Genomic DNA, 24,372 nt, shown 5'->3' on the forward strand with positions numbered 1-24,372 from the left:
AAGTTTAGGTATAAGGGGTAAGGGGTGGCGCAAGATGGAGCCCTATGTGTTTGCCCGGGACCCAAACTAGTGAAAATAGCAGATCTACAAGCTTGACACAGGCTTTTTTCACTATATACAGTAGCCTATCTGTACTACAAACATTTGTTTTCTAATGTATGGAATTTCTTTGATTTTTCTTTGATTTCTTCATGAAAATGACTGAGAATGTGCTGCCACATAGTTAACATCAAAATAAAACAAAATAAATTTTTAATTGTAGCCCAATATAAAAAGGCTATACCCTTTTTATATTGGGCTACTCAAAAATAATAATAATAATAATAATAATAAAGTAAGGGACCCATAAAAATGTGTCCGCGACCGCGACCCACACCCGACCCACTGTTTGGTGCACTATAACCTATGGTTGCTTGTTTCTCTCGCAAAGCCAAGCCTGGCAACACTGGTGGTAGTAAGTGTGTAGATTTTCAGAGTAGTTTGTTAGACACACAGTACACACACAGAAAGATAGACAGGAGTATTCACTGTCTCTCTGTGTGTGACCGACTCCGCGAGTCTCTCCGTCCATCGCTCGTTCTGGCCGGCTTGGTGGCCCTTCTCGCGGGCATCATCACCGCCAGTCCGCCACCATGGTCGTCGGTTGGTGGGTCTGGCTGTTAGCGGCGGCTCTGCCTCTGCTCGTAGCGGTGCAGAGGCTGTGTTTCCCCTACCTGTGGCGGGACACGCTCTTCCTCTGCCGGGTGGTGAGCTGCGGCGTGCGGCTGGAGCTTTACCGAATGCGCGGCTCCGTGCCCACCGTGGCCGACAAGTTCGCGCTCCAGGCGGCCAGGATCCCCCACCGGCCGTTCATCATCTACGGGGACGAGACGCACACCTACCGGTAAAAGTTGTAAAACAAAGCGCGTTATTGAGTGACTGTTTTTGATTGATTGATTGAAATATTTATTAACAGTTTGCAGAATTTACAGTACATTTCAAGCACAAACTCAATACAAAGACTGTTAACTGTGAGTGGACGACCCAATTAAGCATTACACTTGTTTACAACAGGGTCCACATTGTTCAATTCATCAAATCAATTCATTCTGTCACACCGGTTTGTTTATTTATGCATGATGTTATATGTTCGCCCTGCTCTGATTTGCATCAGAATCAAGAAGTTATTTGTTTCTTTTTTCTTTTCTTCCTATATGTCACTAACTTTAACACTAGCTACAACAAGCAGATGTTGTTGGGACCGACTTGTTCTGCAAAATTGTGCTATAAAAAACTGTAAAACTAATATAAAAGTGTAGTAATAATAATAATATAGTAGTAGCATAATAATAATAAATTATAATAATAAACTGCAATGCAATAATGATAAAGAACTGGATGTAATGTAAAGAAGACATAGGTTCAGGGTCTTGTCTTAGACAATTGGCACAATAGCTTATCATTTAGCAGCATTCATCATAATCATCATAATTTTCAGGTTGAACATTTTTTATTCATCAAGGCCAATGTGAAAATGGTGGGATATATTCCTCAGCCCAGTAGGAAAGTGCATAAAATATTTCACGTAAATTGCACTCTGCTTTCATGATTTGAGGCTTTTTGTTCAAAACGGGCCAGTCCTGCAAACTTTGAAAGCCAATGTTAGCCAATTAGGATGGAATATGAAATATCGGACAGATCCTTCTTGAGCACATGACTATAGAGATACTGTGTAACGTTTTGCGGGATTTTTGGACAAAATCTGGAGGAGAGGAGTAATGGCAAAAAAAATGTTTTACAAAAGTCGGCCTCCTGGTGGCGCTATAACAGGCCATTCTTTGGGGCTAGGTTAATCGTTGGCATCTAGAGATTGTGTGTGCAAAGTTTGGCATGGATCGGGCCAACGGAGATTAGCTGGTAACGGACGGACGGACACACGGATGGACACACACACACACACACACACACACACACACACACACACACACACACACACACACGGACAGAGTGCAAAACATACTCCCCATGCCTTCGGTCTGGTGGAGACAATTATGTAATTTCATTAAAGGATGTAAAATCAATCAACACTTTCAACCTGTCTTAAATATAATTGGTCCTTGCTCATTATAATTTGTCACCAAGTCTGTCTACTCACTCTGGCCCCTCTTCATTATGGCAAGTTTGTGGCTGGAGGCAGACAACATGGAGACTGAATAAGGAGTCAACAAGATATAAGATATTAAATCTGTCAGGAAATCCATAATATAAATATGATAAAATAATATAAAGGATAATATAGGGCTGAGATGATTAGGCACGTGGATGGTGACATGACATTAATGATAAGGAGAACAACCCAGAGTAAACAGGCAGTAGGCTAAGAGTAAAACTATGATATGAAGACTGAAGAGTAAGGTGACAATATGAATGACCTATATGGCATGGGCCAAAGTTCAGGAGGATATGGGACATTGACCACTGGGCATTAGTTTGTAAACAGATAAGACATCATTATCTAACATTGATGATGTCTGAGTAGCTTCATGATGCTCAGTGACATCATAGTTGGGTTTAGTGTTCTAGGGTTGAGTAAAAAAGACATATTTTGTCCACCGGTCGACACAGGGACGTGGATGAGCGCAGCAACCGCGTGGCCAACGTGTTCCTGTCGGCGGCGGCGGTGCAGCGGGGCGCCACCGTGGCACTGCTGATGAGCAACGAGCCGGACTTCGTGGCCGTGTGGCTGGGCCTGTGGAAGCTGGGCTGCTCCGTGGCCTTCCTCAACACCAACGTCAGGTCCAGGGCTCTGCTGCACTGCTTCCACTGCTGCGGAGCCACCTCGCTGGTGGTCGGAGCAGGTGCGTACTTGTTGGTTCTCTCTTTTGTTTTAATTTATTATCCCATGATTTTTGTAACCCATTTTTTTCACCCAGTGTCAATTGTCTACGCTTCCTGGGAAAAGCAACAGGCTGACCTTCAATGCATGAGGAGTCCAAGCTGCTTCTTTTCACCTGACAGGGGGGAAGTTTTCCCCTGCAACTCTGCCTAACCTCAGTAAAACTATGCCTAAACATAAACTATGCCTAAAACTAAAACAGGGGGCTGGACGGCTGGTGGACGCGCGCTCGTTTGTGTGGAACTATGTGTAGTCGCAAAAGCATAGACATGACCGCTTTAAGTCAGTGGGGAAGCACACAGCGTGTCATGCGTTGGTGCACGGTGCAGGCGTTTGTAACACGTGGGCGAGCGTATAAAGGCATTGAAAGAGCCGTGTGTGTGTGTGTGTGTGTGTGTGTGTGTGTGCGCGCGCACGTGTGCATGCTTGTGCGCATTTGTGCGTGTGTGTGTACGTGCCCGTCCCTCTAGACCTGGTGTCCTCTCTAGAGGACATCCTGCCCAGCTTGCAGGAGGACAACATCAAGGTGTGGTCCATGACGCGGAGCACCGACTCTGCCCACGTGCTCACGCTGCTGGACAAGATAGACGCCGCGTCGGCCCGGCCCATCCCTGCGCAGCTGCGCCACGCCACCTCCCTTAAGGCCCACACCCTTTACATCTTCACCTCCGGGACCACCGGTAGGTAACCCAGAAACACCTTCACCTCCAGGACCACCGGTAGGTAACCCAGAAACATCTTCACCTCCAGGACCACCGGTAGGTAACCCAGAAACACCTTCACCTCCAGGACCACATAGGTAACCCAGAGACACCTTCACCTCCAGGACCACTGGTAGGTAACCCAGAAACATCTTCACCTCCACGACCACCGGTAGGTAACCCAGAGACACCTTCACCTCCACGACCACCGGTAGGTAACCCAGAAACATCTTCACCTCCAGGACCACCGGTAGGTAACCCAGAAACACCTTCACCTCCAGGACCACATAGGTAACCCAGAAACACCTTCACCTCCAGGACCACATAGGTAACCCAGATACACCTTCACCTCCAGGACCACCGGTAGGTAACCCAGAAACACCTTCACCTCCAGGACCACCGGTAGGTAACCCAGAAACACCTTCACCTCCAGGACCACCGGTAGGTAACAGAAACACCTTCACCTCCAGGACCACCGGTAGGTAACCCAGAAACACCTTCACCTCCAGGACCACCGGTAGGTAACCCAGAAACACCTTCACCTCCAGGACCACCGGTAGGTAAGGTAACCCAGAAACATCTTCAGTGGTGAGTTAGGGTTAGTATTCACGTTTCTGTGCTGTGCATAGGAGGGGCGCTAGCCCCTCCTATGCATTGTGTGTAGGTTTTTAATAATTATAATAATATATATTTTTTGTTTGTCAGAAAACATACAGGGTATGTCAGGATTTATAAGGTAAAAGTACTAAAGTATTGACATCAAAACGTACTTACGTATGAAAAGTAAAAGTACTTATTATGCAGAATGTTTTCAAATGTATACAAATCTTTTGAAAATAGCAGATCTACAAGCTACAATCACAATGCATCGCAATGTGACCTGATATTATTCTACTTGTTTGAAAACGTATAGTTACTTTGTAGATATTTATTATTATTACTAAACATGAATTAACCACTTCAACCCTATGAATTGACTAAAACTAAAAAAAATCAGATGACTACGGTAAAATATGACTAAAACATAAATGGAATTCTATTCAACAGACTATGACTAAAGCTAAATCAAAAATTGCTGTCAAAATCAACACGGTGGAAGGTTGAGTTGTGTGTACAAGTTTACAATTACAATTTAATAGGCATTCAGCAGACGCTCTTAATTCCGAGCGACTTTCAGTAAGCACGAATAACACATGCTAATACATCAAATTCATATAAATAGCTATTCATCAAGAATCATAAGCAAACTAAGAACCTAACATCTATTCATATACAATGAAACTCATATACTCATGAAACTATGAGTATAGAGTGATATATCTACATAACATGCTATTTGAATGACATAATTTGAGCCTTTGCATACGCCTGTAAGGTTGTTGAGGCTAGGGAAACTGCTATGGCAAGTGTGTTGTCCTGGCTCTTTTAGAGAAGGTTCTGCCAGCCTCCCGGTGTAGCCAGGTCGCGATAGAAGTCCAAATAAATAATCATCCATCATCTTTATGTGTTGTGTCTGCGTTTATATTTGTCACACAAAACCTGGCAACACTCGTGTCCCTATCCTAGGCCTCCCTAAGGCGGCGGTCATCACCCACCTGCAGACCCTGAAGGCGGCGGCGGGCTTCTGGGCGTTCGGAGCCACAGAGAAGGACGTGGTGTACATCCCCCTGCCTCTGTACCACAGTGCTGCCTCCATGATCGGCATCGGAGGGACCATCGAGCTGGGTAGGCCCAAAAGAAACAACCTTACTCCATATGGGGATACGGTCCAGTGTTGATTTCCTCGACTAGAACTATTAGAAAAATGCTCCTCGACTACCTTTTTTCACAGAGGAAAGCTACATGAAAACGAAATATAAAGTAAGCTATGATGACTAAAACTATGACTAAATATAATGACAATTTCGTCAACAAATAGTTACAAACTAGACTGAAATGTTAGGGATGGCGATCCAGTAGAACTAAAAGACATTTTGTTTGGTAGTGCTCAGTTGTTGCGCGCTGAAAATAACATGGCGCAGCACTTGCAGATCTGCTATTTTCAGCATGCTGCCCTCCATCAAGGGCAACCAAAATAAATTTAATTCTTAGTCGACAAAAGCAACTGTACATTTAATCGACTAAAATCTTATGATATTTAGTCGACTAAAACTAGACTGACAGGTGACTAAAATATGACTTAAACAACATAAAAAGTTGCTGTAAAAATCAACACTGGTACAATCTTTCCCACCACTGAAAATGTGGTGAGTCCTGATGTGTGATTTCTGAAACGGCACAAAGGGAAGCTGTCCACACACGCGCTGATTCCGGAAGAATTATCGCAATATGTAAAATGATGTTTAAGTCATATTCTACATACTGCCAACCAGGTGAAGAAGTCACAGACTGAGGACACAGGTCCTGACAGTACATTATGGCAGTGACTGGACAGACCGGCATTAATTCTTGTTAATTTTTAGTGGAAGATATTTCTGAACGTAAATGCTAGTTTGTAGTTACTGTCTGTCCAGCACTGGTTGTCGTCCCTTAGTACATGCATGGAGTACATCCATTATCATGGTACTTTGCCGGTCTTTGATGTCAGTGGTCACTGGTCACCCTACCCTGCATGTGTAATCAATGCAATGACAGGGCTGCTTGGAACATTTGTCTGTCTGTCTGTCTGTCTGTCTGTCTGTCTGTCTGTCTGTCTGTCTGTCTGTCTGTCTGTCTGTCTGTCTGTCTGTCTGTCTGTCTGTCTGTCTGTCTGTTTGTTTATTTATTAGTGTGGTTGCCTATAGGCAAGCAGACTATTGTTATTGCACTTAAATCTGTGAAAACATTTAAAAACTTTTAAATCGTGCAATAACTCTATTCTCCCCTCCGGTTGGCCAGCGATTCTGAACTTTTCCCAAGGCTTTTGGAGGCTTTGCCCACATCTGATTGAACACTATAGCTGGTATGCGAGTTACATCATCATCATACCCAGAAGTTATGTGTGGCAAAAAGAACAACGTTACACGATGTTAAACTCACTTTGCCACTCGATTTGCCATTGACTTAATGCGTGCGGCCGTGCGCATACCAGTCTATACGGTGACATACCCAACTCAACTCTTCTAATTGAACAATATTCCTATAGAGATAGGCAACCACACTCAATTGCAGTTCATACGGTTCAGTGCAGCTCAACAGTCAGTGTGAGGGGGCGGGGTGGTCAGGAGATGTCTATGAACTCTGTGTTTAAAGGCTTGAAGGCCATTGTCTGTGATGGAGTCAATTACATGCTCTGGCAGGCTGTTCCATTGTCTGTGATGGAGTCAACTACATGCTCTGGCAGGCTGTTCCATTGTCTGTGATGGAGTCAATTACATGCTCTGGCAGGCTGTTCCATTGTCTGTGATGGAATCAACTACATGCTCTGGCAGGCTGTTCCATTGTCTGTGATGGAGTCAACTACATGCTCTGGCAGGCTGTTCCATTGTCTGTGATGGAGTCAATTACATGCTCTGGCAGGCTGTTCCATTGTCTGTGATGGAGTCAACTACATGCTCTGGCAGGCTGTTCCATTGTCTGTGATGGAGTCAACTACATGCTCTGGCAGGCTGTTCCATTGTCTGTGATGGAATCAACTACATGCTCTGGCAGGCTGTTCCATTGTCTGTGATGGAATCAACTACATGCTCTGGCAGGCTGTTCCATTGTCTGTGATGGAGTCAACTACATGCTCTGGTAGGCTGTTCCATTGTCTGTGATGGAATCAATTTCATGCTCTGGCAGGCTGTTCCATTGTCTGTGATGGAATCAACTACATGCTCTGGCAGGCTGTTCCATTGTCTGTGATGGAATCAACTACATGCTCTGGTAGGCTGTTCCATTGTCTGTGATGGAATCAATTACATGTTCTGGCAGGCTGTTCCATTGTCTGTGATGGAATCAACTACATGCTCTGGCAGGCTGTTCCATTGTCTGTGATGGAATAAACTACATGCTCTGGCAGGCTGTTCCATTGTCTGTGATGGAATAAACTACATGCTCTGGCAGGCTGTTCCATTGTCTGTGATGGAATCAACTACATGCTCTGGCAGGCTGTTCCATTGTCTGTGATGGAGTCAACTACATGCTCTGGCAGGCTGTTCCATTGTCTGTGATGGAGTCAACTACATGCTCTGGCAGGCTGTTCCATTGTCTGTGATGGAATCAACTACATGCTCTGGTAGGCTGTTCCATTGTCTGTGATGGAGTCAACTACATGCTCTGGCAGGCTGTTCAAATGGACCCGTAAGGGTCAAGAGTTAAAAGTATTGTTAAACATCTGGATTACTTAATGTACAATAAGTCGTGTGGACAAAATCTTATCCAAGTTGTGGACAAAATCTTATCCAATGACAGCAAAATAAGTCTTGGGTCTGAGAGGCTCTCAGCTGATTCGGCTCAAATGCAGAATAAACAATGGACATCAATATGAAAAGGGTTGAAAAGCACCCGATTACATAATAGTCCTTTTTTGTGAGTGTACATGTCAACGGGTTAGGAAAACAGAGCGGTCCTTTGACAGAGCCCTGTGTTATGATGTGATGATGAACAAAGAGCTTGGCCTCACTGGACCCTGTGTCTCACTATTAAGGGCTTAATGAGCGAGGACGTGCACAACCACACGTGTACACTGCACAGTTGGCTTGTTGTTCAAGCAGCGCCGCACGCACGCACGCACACACACATACACATGCACATGCACGCCAGTGTTGCCAGATTCTGTGAGATTAATGACCGTGGTGGAAAGTAACTAAGTACATAACTTAAGTACTGTACTTACAGTAAGTACAATTTTGAACTTTACTTGAGTATTTCCAATTTCCAATACTTTTACTTCTACTTCACTACATCTCGGATCCAAATATTGTACTCCACTACATTTATATGAAAACGTTACTTTGTAGATTTTGGTTATTATTATTATTTTTGTAATTATTATTACAAAACCCACTGACGTCACTCGCCAGTGAAAGTATTGGGAGGAAAAGGCAGGTCGCACCCCGGCTGACTCCGGTAGAATACTTGGATAATATTTTGATCAATGTATCAATATTACTTCAGTTTAACCACTGAAGGTCATTACACACTGGCGAATTGGCGACGCGATATATTCGTGCGAATAATTCGCATTTAAAAAAAACCAATTGAAGTCCATGCAAGCTTCCACATCAGTGGCGAATGTGCGAATGTGCGAAAATGCGACCGTTTTCGCTTTTATTTGTTCGCTCTGGTGTCGTATTTTGCAGAGATTCGCAGGCGAACTGCAACATGCAATATTTCGCATTTTCAGATCGCTTATTCGCATCGCGTCGCTAATTCGCCAGTGTGTAATGACCTTTAGACTTAGACGCTCTACAGTTTGTAAAACGGACCTCAGTTGCACCGTACTGTTCTTTTTCTATCCACATAAAATCTGTTCTGTGCTCACAAGTTGGGAGCTATCTGCTATCTTTGGTGAACCATCTACCCAGAATACGGACGCTGCCGGTCAAGTGCTACCTTAAAGGGACATTTCACCGCTGGAAGAAACTGCACTTCACTTATGTTAATAGTATTTGTAATACATAACAGTTGCACCCTATGGCCAGAATATAATGAAGTCTGTGTGTTTGACTAGGGGGAGGCTGTTTGGAGGTGTGACTTGTAGTCCAGGAAGGAAGTGTGACCACATTTTCTTTTTTGGTCATGAACATGGCGTCAGGCACTAACATATCCAAAAACGTTTCTTGTGTGCTAAACATCATTAAAATAAGATCTGGTTGCAAAAGGGGTGAAGTGGCCATTTAAACTAACTTGTAATTGTAAAATAGAAATTTGTAATCCTTTAATATGTTACTACCCGTTTACGCCATCGTATTTTTCATTAATGTTTCTCATTATTTAAGTTTCAGATGTATTTCTGTACCGCTATCTGTCCTATGTTTAATACTCCTATCTGCACTGGACAAGTGGACAGTCCTATGTTTTCATACTCCTATGACAGCTGAGTTTCCTCTCACTGGATCAATAAAAGGTCTATCTATGTATCTACAGTAGAGTGGACAGGACAACGTCCATCTATGTCCGTGATAAACATTGCGTGTGGACACTAGGACGTTACCTCTAAAGGAGGACATTGTGTGATCTCCAATAGCCTTATCTGTGCTTTTATTTACAGTCATATTTGCGCTGCGTCCTCCACCCGAAAGCACAGTGCGGCACGACGCCTGAGCTGTACCGTCTGCCTGTGTGATGCGCTTTGGATGACCTCATGTGTCCCAAAATACAGTGGTGGGAAAAGTCTGAAAAGTCAATATAGATATACTTTGTTACAAGGAAACTACCAGAATTCAAAATGTACTTGAGTAAAAGTACAAAAGTAGTGGCATCAAAATGTCCTAGAAAAATCCTATTTTTTTAAAGGACCACTTCACCACTTTTCAACCTATCTTCATATAACAGGTCCTCACTAATAATCATGATGATAAAGTTTTTTCTACTCAGTCTGTGTCTCATAGGAGGGCTGTGTCCACCAGTAGTGACATCATCATTAGGTAGATTTATTTTTAAACAATATTCTTTTACAAAAATGTTTTAATTATCATGAGAACGATGGCTTCCATTTTCGCATTGCAACTTTTCAGGACTAGAAAGCCTGCAGTTTCTATTAGCTTGTATTCCCCATCCTCACTGGAGGACAGTTTCTGAACTGCCCACAGCCCTCCTATGAGACACAGACAGAGTAGAAAAAAAAATTGCGCCATTTTTTCATGATTATTAGTGGTGAAGTGGTCCTTTAATGACAGATGTAGCCAGGCTAGAAGGCTGTTTCAACCAATCAGATTGCTTCCTCGAAATGTATGTTGTTGTAATAATTATCAAAGTAACTAGTAACTAAAGTTTACAAATTATTGTTGTGGAGTAAAAATACAATATTTGCCTCTGAGATATAGTGGAGCAGAAGTAATTACTGCAAATTGGAAATTCTCCAATAAATAAGTAAAAGTAAATCAAAATTGTACTTAAGTACAGTACTTGAGTAAATGCACTTTACACCAGTGCCAAAACCCACCTCTGTTTGTTTGTCGAAGGAACGCTATCAAAAGTTCACAGACGAATAGTTGATAGTTGATACTATATTTGGAGGGATTTACTATATTTGGAGGGATTTGGCCAGAAATAAAACTGAAGGATAAACAGTCAGTCCAAAAGTGTGTACGCACAGGTAACCACATGGACATTTGTACTCACTTCAGAGTTACATTAACACTGAGGAGGACCTCTCCGGAACTAAATGTTTAGACAAACTCCAGGTCCATGACCAGTCACATGAATGTGATGTGACTGCTGCGTTAGGTTTGGTATCCCGAAAATATTGGTATATACACTAGGGCAGGTCCGCAAGTAAGTTTGGCCTTGGGCCAAACTCTGTCAAACAGTAGATGGTGGGCCAGAACACAATCAATGGCTAATTTAAGAATAGGAACCTTACACTTACAGTATGTACAGTAATTAATAATAACTATATTGTTATAAAAGGTGTGTGGTACAATAGATAGAAAACCATGTGGAATAAAATGTTACAGGTGCAGGCCTCATCCTTGAATGTAGCACTTAGACTAGAGGATATTTAGTTAATCAAAAATAACATTTTATCTGTAGACGAAGGGCTGTATTTTGTACCAGGTCTTATTACTTAACTTAAGACCTGGAGGCGTGATCAATGCCATTTGGCTATTCTGAGTGGTAGGTCGGTAGGTCAATCAGAGGGTCTGTAATGGAAGGGGACGTTCGGTAGGTCAATCAGAGGGTCTGTAATGGAAGGGGACGTTCGGTAGGTCAATCAGAGGGTCTGTAATGGAAGGGGACGTTCGGTAGGTCAATCAGAGGGTCTGTAATGGAAGGGGACGTTCGGTAGGTCAATCAGAGGGTATGTAATGGAAGGGGACGTTTGGTAGGTCAATCAGAGGGTATGTAATGGAAGGGGACGTTCGGTAGGTCAATCAGAGGGTCTGTAATGGAAGGGGACGTTCGGTAGGTCAATCAGAGGGTCTGTAACGGAAGGGGACGTTCGGTAGGTCAATCAGAGGGTCTGTAATGGAAGGGGACGTTTGGTAGGTCAATCAGAGGGTCTGTAATGGAAGGGGACGTTCGGTAGGTCAATCAGAGGGTCTGTAATGGAAGGGGACGTTTGGTAGGTCAATCAGAGGGTCTGTAATGGAAGGGGACGTTCGGTAGGTCAATCAGAGGGTCTGTAATGGAAGGGGACGTTTGGTAGGTCAATCAGAGGGTCTGTAATGGAAGGGGACGTTCGGTAGGTCAATCAGAGGGTCTGTAATGGAAGGGGACGTTCGGTAGGTCAATCAGAGGGTCTGTAACGGAAGGGGACGTTTGGTAGGTCAATCAGAGGGTCTGTAATGGAAGGGGACGTTCGGTAGGTCAATCAGAGGGTCTGTAATGGAAGGGGACGTTCGGTAGGTCAATCAGAGGGTATGTAATGGAAGGGGACGTTCGGTAGGTCAATCAGAGGGTCTGTAATGGAAGGGGACGTTCGGTAGTCAATCAGAGGGTATGTAATGGAAGGGGACGTTCGGTAGGTCAATCAGAGGGTATGTAATGGAAGGGGACGTTCGGTAGGTCAATCAGAGGGTCTGTAATGGAAGGGGACGTTCGGTAGGTCAATCAGAGGCGTGACTCCCTCTTTCCCAGCGGCACTTGCTTTGGCAATGTCAACGGAAGTCCCGGAAAAGACGTGCTGTGATTGGCCAGTAGTCACTTGAGTGGCAGCAACGCAGCATGCCTTAAGTTCAGCACTTCAGCTTGACTTCCTCCTCCCGCTAGAGACAGGTCGCTCCAACGAACTGCAGCGACCAATGAGACGTCTATATATTTTTGTATCTATGGTTAAAAGCTGAAGAAATAGCCAATTATGAGGCTATCATTCCAGTGTGACTGTTAGGCCTTACATAATCGCCTAATCGCAATTATTTGAGATCGTCATTCGTTGCCCATGCATTTTTTTTAAATAGCAGAAATAGCAGATCTACAAGCTTTAAGCTTTTAGATCAGCTCAGTTTGCTGTGTCATTCCAAGTGGGACGTGACTGAATGTGCTGCATTTGGTTTGCTGTGTCATTCCAGGCGGGACGTGCGTCCTCAAGAAGAAGTTCTCTGCCTCACAGTTCTGGAACGACTGCAGGAAACACAACGTGACAATCTTTCAGTACATCGGGGAACTGTGCCGCTACCTCTGCAACCAGCCCAAGGTAATGTCCACGCAACGCATGCACACACGGCATGCACGCATGCCACGCACGCAGACACGCACGCATGCACGCACACAAGCGCACGCACTCACGGCACATGCACACACACACGCGTACGCACGCACGCAATATACTACTAAATCCTCCTGATTGACCTCAGTTCACCATCTTACTCCCTCTCTCCATCTCTCTCTCTCTCTCTCTCTCTCTTCTCTCTCTTCTCTCTCTTCTCTCTCTCTCTCTAGAACAGCTTTCTTTCTATAGAGGCTATGCATGTGACATCATCCTCACACCCGGAAGTTATGCGGGAATGCAGCATGCCTACTTATGCTACATTCTGGCCTTGACAGCACATGCATCCAAACAGAAAAACCTGATTGCATGAAATGACGTTAAACAACGTTAAACTCACTTTGCGATTTGCCACTAACTTTATGCATGCACTTACCCAGTATATCAGAGAGAGTTATTGGAGTGTGTGTGTGTGTGTGTGTGTGTGTGTGTGTGTGTGACTGTGTGTGTGTGTGTGTGTGTGTGTGTGTGTGTGTGTGTGTGTGTGTGTGTGTGTGTGTGTGTGTGTGTGTGTGTGTGTGTGTGTGTGTGTGTGTGTGTGTGTGTGTGACAGACAGACAGACAGACAGACAGACAGACAGACAGACAGACAGACAGACAGACAGCGCCAAGGGGAGGCAGTATAGAGACCACGATTACTGCATGATTACTGCATGTTTTTGTGTGAACGTACCTACCCTAGGAGACACGGGGAGAACATGCAAACTCCACAGCTTTATTGGTGGTTGATGGACGTTCTGACGTCATAGAAGCACTGCAGAGGAGCCAGATACACAGTGTACGAGATTAGTAAGACAAAGACAAAAGAAGTAAAAAGCCAGATAAAATACAAAATATAACATCTGCACTTGGAGTTATGCATGGGCTACAGTACATAGATCATGTGTCATCTATTAGCAGTAATGTAGCCATATCATATCATATTATTATTATTATTATTATTATTATTATTATTATTATATCAGCCATCATCCATGAATGGATTAATATATATCTCTGCTCTGGAGGGGGGAAGCTTGTATGTCCAAAACAGTTTTTGTTTTAAAAAAGAAAAGAAAGGAAAAAGGTTAATCTAGCCGAGCTGCAAGCTCATAACACATTGCATGCAACGCATTCTGAGTTTGTAGATTGGCTATATTTACTACTTTTGTGTGACACTATGATGAAGTTTGGGCATGAATTTACGATGTACAGTGTCGGCCAGCTACACAGTGGGACTGTGTGTGTGTGTGTGTGTGTGTGTGTGTGTGTGTGTGTGTGTGTGTGTGTGTGTGTGTGTGTGTGTGTGTGTGTGTGTGTGTGTGTGTGTGTGTGTGTGTGTGTGTGTGTGTGTGTGTGTGTGTGTGTGTGTGTGTGTGTGTGTGTGTGTGTGTGTGTGTGTGTGTGTGATTCTGTGTGAATATGGCGTGGTCAAAAGCGCTCTTTGTTCAGACTTAACACAGGCCGTCTTTGACGGTGGCAGTCTGTCAGTCGCGTCTACGCATGGCATTCCTCTTCACTCCCATTCACCGTGTTAACCAGGAGAAAGACTTGCTTTCTGACAGTCGTTCACTGCGGGAAACTCGTTTGTTTGTGTAAACAGGCAGGCCCCACAATTACGTCACCAAAAGTACAGCCCCAGACGATCAGGTTTTTTAGGGACAAGTCCTACACACACCACTGGTTACTTTGACTTGATTCAAGTTTCTATTAGAGAACATCTTACAATAAGCACATTTATATATAAATAAACATAAATCACTAATTAATTAATTGTATTTATATTAAACTTCAATATATGAAAAGGGCATTTAACTTTAATAGAGGGTATGCGTGTGACATCAACATCATACCCGAAAGTTGTGCGGGAAGTGGAACGCCTACTGAGTGCCTACGGATTGCATTAAACGCTGTTAAACTCACTTTACTTTATGCATGCGCATACCCTCTATGATACAATGAACAAGCACCACAAACAAGTAAATATAAAATACTCACAATCTGAATATTCTTTTTATTTGATCACAAGCCAACCATTTAAAACAGTTATTCTGGTACTAACGTCAATACAGCCTGGCATTGTGGACAAAATCTTATCCAACGACAACAACATTCTAATAATGGACCTTGATGTGAAAAAGGTATGAAAACCACTGCTATAAATGCTCTCTCTCTCTCTCCACACAGGCTGATGGGGAGCGCCATCACAGCGTGTGGATGGGCGTAGGCAACGGCCTCCGGCCCGACGTGTGGCGGCGGTTCCATGCACGCTTCGGGGAGGTGCGGATGTGCGAGCTGTACGGCTCCACCGAGGGCAACCTGTGCTTCATGAACCACACGGGACGCATCGGCGCCGTGGGGCGCTCCAACGCCATCTATAGGGTGAGTGCATCGGCGCCGTGGGGCGCTCCAACGCCATCTATAGGGTGAGTTCATCGGCGCCGTGGGCCGCTCCAACGCCATCTATAGGGTGAGTGCATCGGCGCCATGGGCCGCTCCAACGCCATCTATAGGGTGAGTGCATCGGCGCCGTGGGGCGCTCCAACTCCATCTATAGGGTGAGTGCATCGGCGCCGTGGGGCGCTCCAACGCCATCTATAGGGTGAGTTCATCGGCGCCGTGGGGCGCTCCAACGCCATCTATAGGGTGAGTGCATCGGCGCTGTGGGCCGCTCCAACGCCATCTATAGGGTGAGTGCATCGGCGCCGTGGGCCGCTCCAACGCCATCTATAGGGTGAGTGCATCGGCGCCGTGGGCCGCTCCAACGCCATCTATAGGGTGAGTGCATCGGCGCCGTGGGCCGCTCCAACGCCATCTATAGGGTGAGTTCATCGGCGCCGTGGGGCGCTCCAACGCCATCTATAGGGTGAGTGCATCGGCGCCATGGGCCGCTCCAACGCCATCTATAGGGTGAGTTCATCGGCGCCGTGGGGCGCTCCAACGCCATCTATAGGGTGAGTGCATCGGCGCCGTGGGCCGCTCCAACGCCATCTATAGGGTGAGTGCATCGGCGCCGTGGGCCGCTCCAACGCCATCTATAGGGTGAGTTCATCGGCGCCGTGAAGCGCTTAAAGTGCTCTGTGTTAAACCCCAGCTCCGCGGGGCTTACTCATGCTACATGCACGGGCAAAAAAACGCCCGCTTGCAGCTCCAGCTTTGGCCAGTAGGGCCGCTCCAAGGTGAGTCTTTTTTGAGGTAGGGGCGCTAGCACCTCCAACCGTTTGGCTTTCATAAATGACGTCATGTGGCAGCAAGGTCTATGGACTTTTAATGTTTGGGTAAATAAAATAAAGTGTGATTCTTTTTCCTATCACGTAGTTTTCTTAGTTACTTTATAACAGTGGTTCTCAACCTGTCCCCCACATATTTTGGGGGGGTCTCCAGAAGACAGTGGAGTGACAATTTGAGGAGTTTTAAGACATTTTTAATAGTTGAAAGAATGCAAAAATTACCATTTCGGCATGAAAAGTCATCAACAAATTATACTATAAAAACTGTCGAACATTTGTCAAACAACAAATTGTCAAACTAAATGCAATGCCTCAACTCCTACATTCCACATGCTTGTCAGGGTGGGGAGAACTGGGGAGTGGGAACTCCCCAGTTCAAATATGATTTCTTTAGGGGGATACCTACTGTAGCTCAAATATGATTATTTTGGGGGGTCCCCAGTTGTACTGGGAGAAGTGTACATTTTGACAGCAAATTCTTATTTAGTCTCAGTCATTTGAGCACACCATTTAGTTTTAGTCCCTATTTAGTAATAATTTAATGTTACTATAGTCTTAGTCGACTAAATACCAAAATATTCGTCTTTTAGTCTTATAGTCAAGTGTCAGTGACCTGGCCGTCAAGTCCCTCTCAGCGTGAGCATGTGGCTACTTTATTTTGATCTTAAGCAGGTGGGGGGAGCGGTGGTGGTGGTCGGTTTATTTACTAAGAATAACAAGATGTATTATCCAGGTCGCTGGGTCACAGACACAGGTCACACAGGCATGGGTCAACGATGTGTCCACACGCACGCATGCATGCATGCATGCACGCACGGCCACACACACACACACACACACACACACACACACACACACACACACACACACACACACACACACACACACACACACACACACACACACACACACACACAGGCATGGGTAGGCATGGGTATGCCTAGTAGTATGCTGGGTATGCTGCTAATCCACCAAAGCTGCTGTAAGGTTAAGAGCATTAACATTTAATCTGTTACCGTAGCCTTACCGTTTCACTGATCAGGCAAAACAGAAGGCACTTAAATCATCTTCACCTCCTTTATGGTAATTTGATTATATTCTCATGCACCAAAACTCCTTTCCTCGTCTGAACATTTGGACATGGCACAGCATGGGCACCTTCTTGCATTAAGTTCCTATGCCCAGCTTTGTGGGTCTGTGTGAACAAAAACATTGGCTGATGATTGGCTGATCACACACACACACACACACACACACACACACACACACACACACACACACACACACACACACACACACACACACACACACACACACACACACACACACACACACACTCTTTTTCCTGAGGAGATTGAGGAAAGCTAAGCTTTCCCACCAGACTCTGGAGAACTTCTACCGCTGTACCATCGAGGGTACACTCACCTACTGCATTACAGCTTGGTACGGCAACTGTACTGTTGCGGAAAAGAAAACACTGCAGAGGGTGGTGAAAACTGCGCAGCGTATCATGGGCTCTTCAATGCCAACAATAGAGTCCATCTATAAGCAGCGCTGCCGGTCTAAGGCCCTTAGTATCATAAAGGATGCCTCCCACCCCAACAACAGACTGTTCCACCCCTCCCATTCACAGAGGCGAAAGGGCTACAGATGCCTCAAGACCTCAACCACCAGATCCAGAAATGCCACATGAACAATTTCAACTCAGCCTCAAGGTGGCGCTATAACTGGCCGAAAAGTGTTTTTCTTTACTTTTGTTGCCCTTTTATCCAACCACCAGATGAAGGCAAGCTGCAATGTCCTACATTCCTATCCTGGTGGAGACCTGTGCCCAGAAGGGCACTTTTTCTAGTTTTCCTACTGTTTTTACTCTTGCCAATACTAACAACTATTGCAGTACTATATGACCATTTCTTTGTATTGCATTTGGATTGATGCCAACATATTAATTTCGTTGTACACTTGTGTCCAATGACAAAATAAAATCCATCCATCCATCCATCCATCCATCCATCCATCCATCCATCCATCCATCCACACACACACACACACACACACACACACACACACACACACACACACACACACACACACACACACACACACACACACACACACACACACACACATTAATCAACACAAAAGCACTATAAATCAGTGGTTCTCACACAGCTGTGGTGGTGGCCTGGCTAATAAGCCATAAGCCATATGGCTACTGTGGTGGTGCTTGGAGGTGGAACTTGGGTGGTTGGGTAGGACACCTACTGGTCGACGAGAGGTACTGCTGCCTGAAGGTCAAATTCAACTGTTCTGCTCAGTGGTAGAAATAAATGTCAGTGTTTTAGGAAAGTTTTTTGAATAATGAATAATGTAATAGTTGATAATAATAATATATTTTGTCGGAAACAAAAGATAACAATGTGTCTGCATCCCCATGTTTGGGAAACATTACAGTTGGCATTTAGCAGACCCTCTTAATCCAGAGTGATTTACAGTAAGCAAGAACAACACATCTTAATACATCAAATACATAGAAATAGTCATCAAGAATCATAAGCAAACTGCGATCTTTGGGACCTTATAAAACCCTAATCTTTGATCGGAGGGGCTATGGAGGGAATTTCCGGGGGGTTTTTGCGCATTATTGTCCCGCCTATAGTAATAGGACGGAAAATGTGAATGTTCACTCAAAAGCATATTATTGTTCTCCTTGTGTTGTTGACAGCTCCTGTTCAAGTATGACCTGGTGCAGTATGACATGGTGAAGGACGAGCCTGTGAAAGACCACCACGGTTTCTGTCTGCGAGTCAACAAGGGTAAGCTCACCCACCAGCAGGGTGGCAAAGTAACTAAGTACATTTACTCCAGTACCATATCGTTTATTTTTATTTAAGTGGTTCTCAACCAGTGATCCAGGGACCACCAGTGGTCCTTGAGGGGGTCCCCAACTAAATGATGGAGAGTTTGTAATATAGCCTAGGTCCGTAACTCTTGACAGTGTAAAATGAAACCTGTTAAATTGTTAAATATCTGCATTACATACAGTAATTTACAAGAAGTCTACATAATTAGAGAATGTAGAAGAATTGTTATTTTTGATCAATGCTTGCCTGTTGTCTCGCCTATGGTATACCAACATCAATACAGCATGGAATTGTGGACAAAATTGTTTTCAACGACAACAAGGTATTCTAAATCTTGGGTCTGAGAAGTTAAATCTCATCAAAATAATGGTGGTCCGTGTGGCTCAAATGCTGAATATATAATTGGCCTTGATATGAAAAAGGTTGAAAACCACTGGTGTATTTGATCATCTTCACCAGTATCAATACAATCATACGTCAACATAAGCATAATGTGTTGAAATCCCCACAGCAGTATCTTAAATCACCTCATATAAGAACTTTACTGTCAGGGTGTTTATTATCGTTTATTATATTCATTCATATTTGATAAAGCCTGTTTCTAGAGAAAATGTAATTAGTTCTGCCTTAAAAGTCTTAAAACTACACTTCCGGTTCTGAAATCAATGCTGTTACTAGAATTTGTCACGCTCCGTCAAGACAAGACAATTGATTGGTGAACGTTGTGTGCGACGGGTAGCAGCTCGGAAATGACATTGTAGGCCAGTCAATCATTTGACCCAAAAGACATTGCAATAGAAATCGTTTTTTATGATCCTTAGGATCATCCAAATAGCATTAAAATTGATTATTATATACATTTTGGATTATGGTAAATTCAGGGGTTGAACTTTGGGGTACCATTAAAAACCTGTCAAACTTGGCAAACATTTCAAATTTGAATTGTGCTTTAAGTAGCATGTGACATGTCAAACTAGGGGTTATTCATGATTCTGAGTCAATTGCAAGCATTAGTTTTGCATGAAAAACAGTCCTTGGGCTAGAAACGGCCATAGCCACTTGCCCAAATGTGCTGACCTCATCACAGCCGTGGACAAATTTAAGCCAACTCGGATCGTGACAAATCATGACAACAAACACAATGTTTTGGTCATGCCCCTTTTTAGCTTAGATTGACTGGCCTATTGTGGTCTTTGCATTGTTGCTTCATGTCCATAAGAGGGTGTGATGGGGTAATTTTGTTCATACTGTCAGAGTTAAATGGACACAGATTTTACAGTGTAGATTTGACTCTTCTATAAAGAAGCTTTCAAATGGCTTTTAACTTGCTGTGCAGTGGCATGGCATTAATACATTGGGGCGCATGTACATATTGGTCGTTTATAGATTGATTGCATGATTTGCATCTGATACCAGATTTTCTTTCTCCGTCCCCCAGGCGAGACGGGTCTGCTGCTGTCCAAAGTGAGTGCCACCAGCCCGTTCTTCGGCTACGCCGGCAGCAAGGTGCTGACGGAGAGGAAGCTGATAAGGAACGTGTTTGTGACGGGCGACGCCTACGTCAATACGGGCGACCTGATGGCCGAGGACTGCGACGACTTCATCTGCTTCAAGGACCGAGTGGGAGACACCTACAGGTAGGCCAGGGGAAGTGCATCCTTCATCTGCTTCAAGGACAGAGGGGCCCTCCTGGTGGGCATTGTTAATTTTGACAGCAAATTTGGATTTAGTTTCAATCATATAGTCTTTTGAATGAAATTTCAATTAGTATCAACCCAACACCCAAGTGCGACCAAACAAGAATCTTTTATAGTTCTACTAATCTACTGGATGTCTTCTCCACTAGCCCCTCCCTAACATTTTAGTTATATTTGTTGACAAAATTGTCAATATATTTAGTCTTAGTTTTAGTCATCATAGCTTATTTTTTATTTAGTTTTCGTCTGTGAAAAAAGGTAGTCGACGGACATTTTTCGTCAGTTTTAAGTCGATGGAATCAACACAGCTACAGGTAGACGAGAGGAAGTGCATCTTTTTTGGCGGGGGCTCTTTCTCATAGATATATATATAAGAAAGCTAGATGGCTCACCCGCGCTCTGGCCAATGGAGAACGGCGTTGCTACGTGGCGGCCATCTTACCTCGGGGCAGCATAACATTGTGTCTATGGGGCATGTACTTTTAAATAATCACAACTTGCTCAATTTGTTATAAACGTCAGAGACGTCTGCATACTTTTATGCTTTTATACGACGTTCATATAAAAAACTAAATTAAGCAGATAAGCGTCCTGAATCATAGCCACGTTGACGTTTGTAATAAACCAACCATCAAGATTTGAGCGAGTTATGACTGTTTTTGTTTGAGCTGCCATTGAACATACTGTACCGAAGCAAGATGGCTGACGGGTGAACTACGTCAGAGACTCCGCCTTGAGCCATCTAGCCTTTATATATGTCTGCTTTTTCTGCCTTTATTGATAGGATGAAAGTAATCTGACAGGAAATGGGGGTAAGACACACGGCAAATGCCGTCGGGATCGGGAGTCGAACCCGCGGCACGCCGTCCGGCTGGCTCAGCAGCCCAGGTGCCCAGACGGTTGAGCTAACCGCCCGGGCCGAGGAAGTGCATCTTGCTCTGATGCATGCCTCTGGGTCACTGATTACTCATTAAGGTCATACTGAATTGTGTGTTTCTATTGGCTGATTGTCAGGTGGAAAGGTGAAAACGTGGCGACCACCGAGGTGGCAGAAACAGTGGGTCTGGTGGACTTCATCCAGGAAGTCAATGTTTACGGTGTGGAAATTCCAGGTATTGTTTGTGTGTGTGTGTGTGTATGTGTGTGTGTGTGTGTGTGTGAGTGTGTGTGTGTGTGTGCGTGCACACGTGCTTGCGCGCATTGTAACGATACAGTAACTGCATCGGTGCATACATTTTAATTTCAACAATTGAAGTATATCATGGATAAGTAAACGTATCGTTTGACTTTGCATATTCAATTGTATCAATACTAAGTACTTGTGCATTGCATTTAGCAACTTTAAGAAGATAAAAGAGAAAGAGGTGTTTAATTACTTTTCCATTCAATATCGCTAGACTTGGTCTATCGATAAATGTGTGTATTCTCTGTGTTCATGTCAAGGTGCAGGTTTGTCCATATCATGTGTGCATATACAAAGTCAAAATACAAATACTGTGTGCGTGTGCGTGTGCGTGCGTGCGCGGTCCACAGGAAATGAAGGCAGGGCGGGCATGGCCGCTGTCATCATAAGAGCAGGTATTGCTTTCGACGGGAGGAAACTGTTCGATCATGTGGCGAACGACCTGCCGGCCTACGCCCGTCCCATCTTCATACGCATTCAGGTACAGCAAATGCATAGAAATAGTCATCAAGGATCGTAAGCAAGCTAAGAACATCCGTCTAACAGTAGAATATCTGTATTCTGTACAATGAAACTAACTAGCTAAATAAATTACATGTTTTAGCCTTTGCATGCGCCTGCATGGTTGTCGAGGCTAGGGCAAGTGCTAGTTAGGTTGTTATTAGTAAACAGTGTTTACGTTTCATTGCAGGAACACATGGAGATAACGGGCACCTTCAAGCAGCAGAAGTTTCAGCTGGTGAAGAGCGGCTTTGACCCGTCCGCTGTCACGGACCCGCTGTACTTCCTGGACGCCTCGGAGAAGCGCTACGTCCCACTCACACACGCCTTGTACCAGAGCATCCTGGCGGGAGAGAGGAAGTTGTAACGAACACTTTGACAATGTCTGTTATAACGAACGCTCGCCACGGGCCACGGCCCGGGACGCCCCACAGCCAGGCTTCGTAATGGTTACGCGTGCTGCCGCCAAGGTCTGCCCGGATCTTTTTTTTTGCACTGAAAGCACGTAACGTGTCGGGAAGCCTTCATTTTTTGGAACTTGTATCCATGTTGCGTTGAACCTGTCTGTGGACAGTGATAAAACAAAGCCAGTAACCTTTTAAGCCTTATTTAGTTTCCACACTGATGTCTCTGCAACAGAAATAGGCTATCTACAAACTCACGACCCGTCTCGGTGCATACACTGTAAGCTTGTAGATACTTTTACTTTCTGTTTATTTTGATGGGACAAAGCATATTAATGGACATTATGAACAAATGCAATGTAGAATAGATGCACCGGATTTAGCAGAGATGCTAATTTTCATCTGTGTACACTATACATACTTTCTTTTAGGGTTTTCTTTAGGGTTAGGGTTTAATAGGTAACGTTTAAAACGTTACCAAACTTACCGGAATAATTCAATCACAGGATTTGAATTCTGTAGTTTTGTTTCAGTTTGTTTTTTGTTTTACCAGAGGACTATCTTCAGCTTGATGTTTCAAATTAATCTGTGTTTTCAAATGGCAACAATAACCGAACTACTAGCTCAAGTCTATGCTATTTTTTGAGAGGTAAAAAAAAAAAAGAAGTATACAGATGTACCATTCCAACTCTTCACGCTTTCCTGATCTTTTCCTTTTCTAATTCTACTGCTTTGCTACTGAAAAGAAGTGTCCAGCAGAGGAACTCTTAACTATTCAGGGAATCTGTATAGAATTAACATTTCACTGACAATCTTCTGACAAAGCACTGATAATCTACTGAATAGCCAATTTGGCAGTTCTCAAATGGCACATCTATAGGTTTACGTGGTTGATATGCGTGTCTCTGCATATCCACACTGTCAGTGGTATTGCTGCTGACACACTCACATTAGGCTGCATGGCACGTCCACACCGATGGTTTAGCTCAGTCGGTAGAGCACTTGCCTCTCGACCACTTGATGCCGGGCACCTCCAACCAATTCAGCGGAGGATAAACGTGGCTTGGGCGTGGCAAGTCTTGCGGCGAGTGCTGGGATGCTGATGGTATGCGTTGCGCTCCACCTCAGCAGTCCATCTCACAGGAGTTTATCCCCGGCGCTAGACTCCCGATACCGACATTGAGCCTCTCCGACCTACAGTTGACTACTACTACAATATAGTATAGGGCATAACAGTGGTGGCCATTTTTTTAATGAATTGTTAGAATGGATGAATTTCCAGAATCAAGCCACCCAGGATCCTGGTGCATCATGATGATGAAACATTTGATTCTGTGAGTCCAAACAAAGGGTATTCACCAGGATCCTGGGTGGCTTGATTTGGCTTAAATTAATATAATTGGGAAAAAGGAACCAGAAAATGGCCGCCGCTGCTATGCCCCAATACTACTTCATATGATGCATCACAGACAGAAAATATAAGATAGCGTCGCTATCATATCGGCACGTTGCACACTCAGCTATTTTCGGTGAGTGACATGACAAAGTCATTTACGAATCAGACTTCTCAGCGCTTGTATGGAATACACTTAAGTTATAATACC

At 44.3% G+C, this 24,372-nt stretch overlaps 1 protein-coding gene across 2 annotated transcripts; it reads left to right on the forward strand.

Moving 5' to 3' along the window:
- Positions 1 to 399: 399 nt before the first annotated feature.
- slc27a6 (solute carrier family 27 member 6) lies at positions 400 to 24,106 on the forward strand. 2 transcript variants are annotated; one of them, XM_083794269.1, is made up of 11 exons: positions 400 to 883; positions 2,605 to 2,837; positions 3,346 to 3,555; positions 5,143 to 5,301; positions 12,714 to 12,838; positions 15,077 to 15,271; positions 18,845 to 18,935; positions 20,422 to 20,620; positions 21,695 to 21,792; positions 22,214 to 22,344; positions 22,555 to 24,106. In XM_083794269.1, exons 1-11 carry the CDS (start codon positions 633 to 635, stop codon positions 22,729 to 22,731), a joined length of 1,869 nt encoding a protein of 622 aa, XP_083650395.1. In that variant the 5' UTR covers positions 400 to 632; the 3' UTR covers positions 22,732 to 24,106. The 2 variants fall into 2 exon arrangements, with proteins under 2 accessions (XP_083650395.1, XP_083650396.1); XM_083794270.1 differs by lacking the exon at positions 400 to 883 and adding an exon at positions 2,033 to 2,199 and having other exon boundaries at positions 2,232 to 2,837.
- Positions 24,107 to 24,372: the final 266 nt, after the last annotated feature.

This window comes from Protomyctophum parallelum, assembly GCF_964188405.1.
Source record: "Protomyctophum parallelum genome assembly, chromosome: 21".
Taxonomy (NCBI): domain Eukaryota; kingdom Metazoa; phylum Chordata; class Actinopteri; order Myctophiformes; family Myctophidae; genus Protomyctophum; species Protomyctophum parallelum.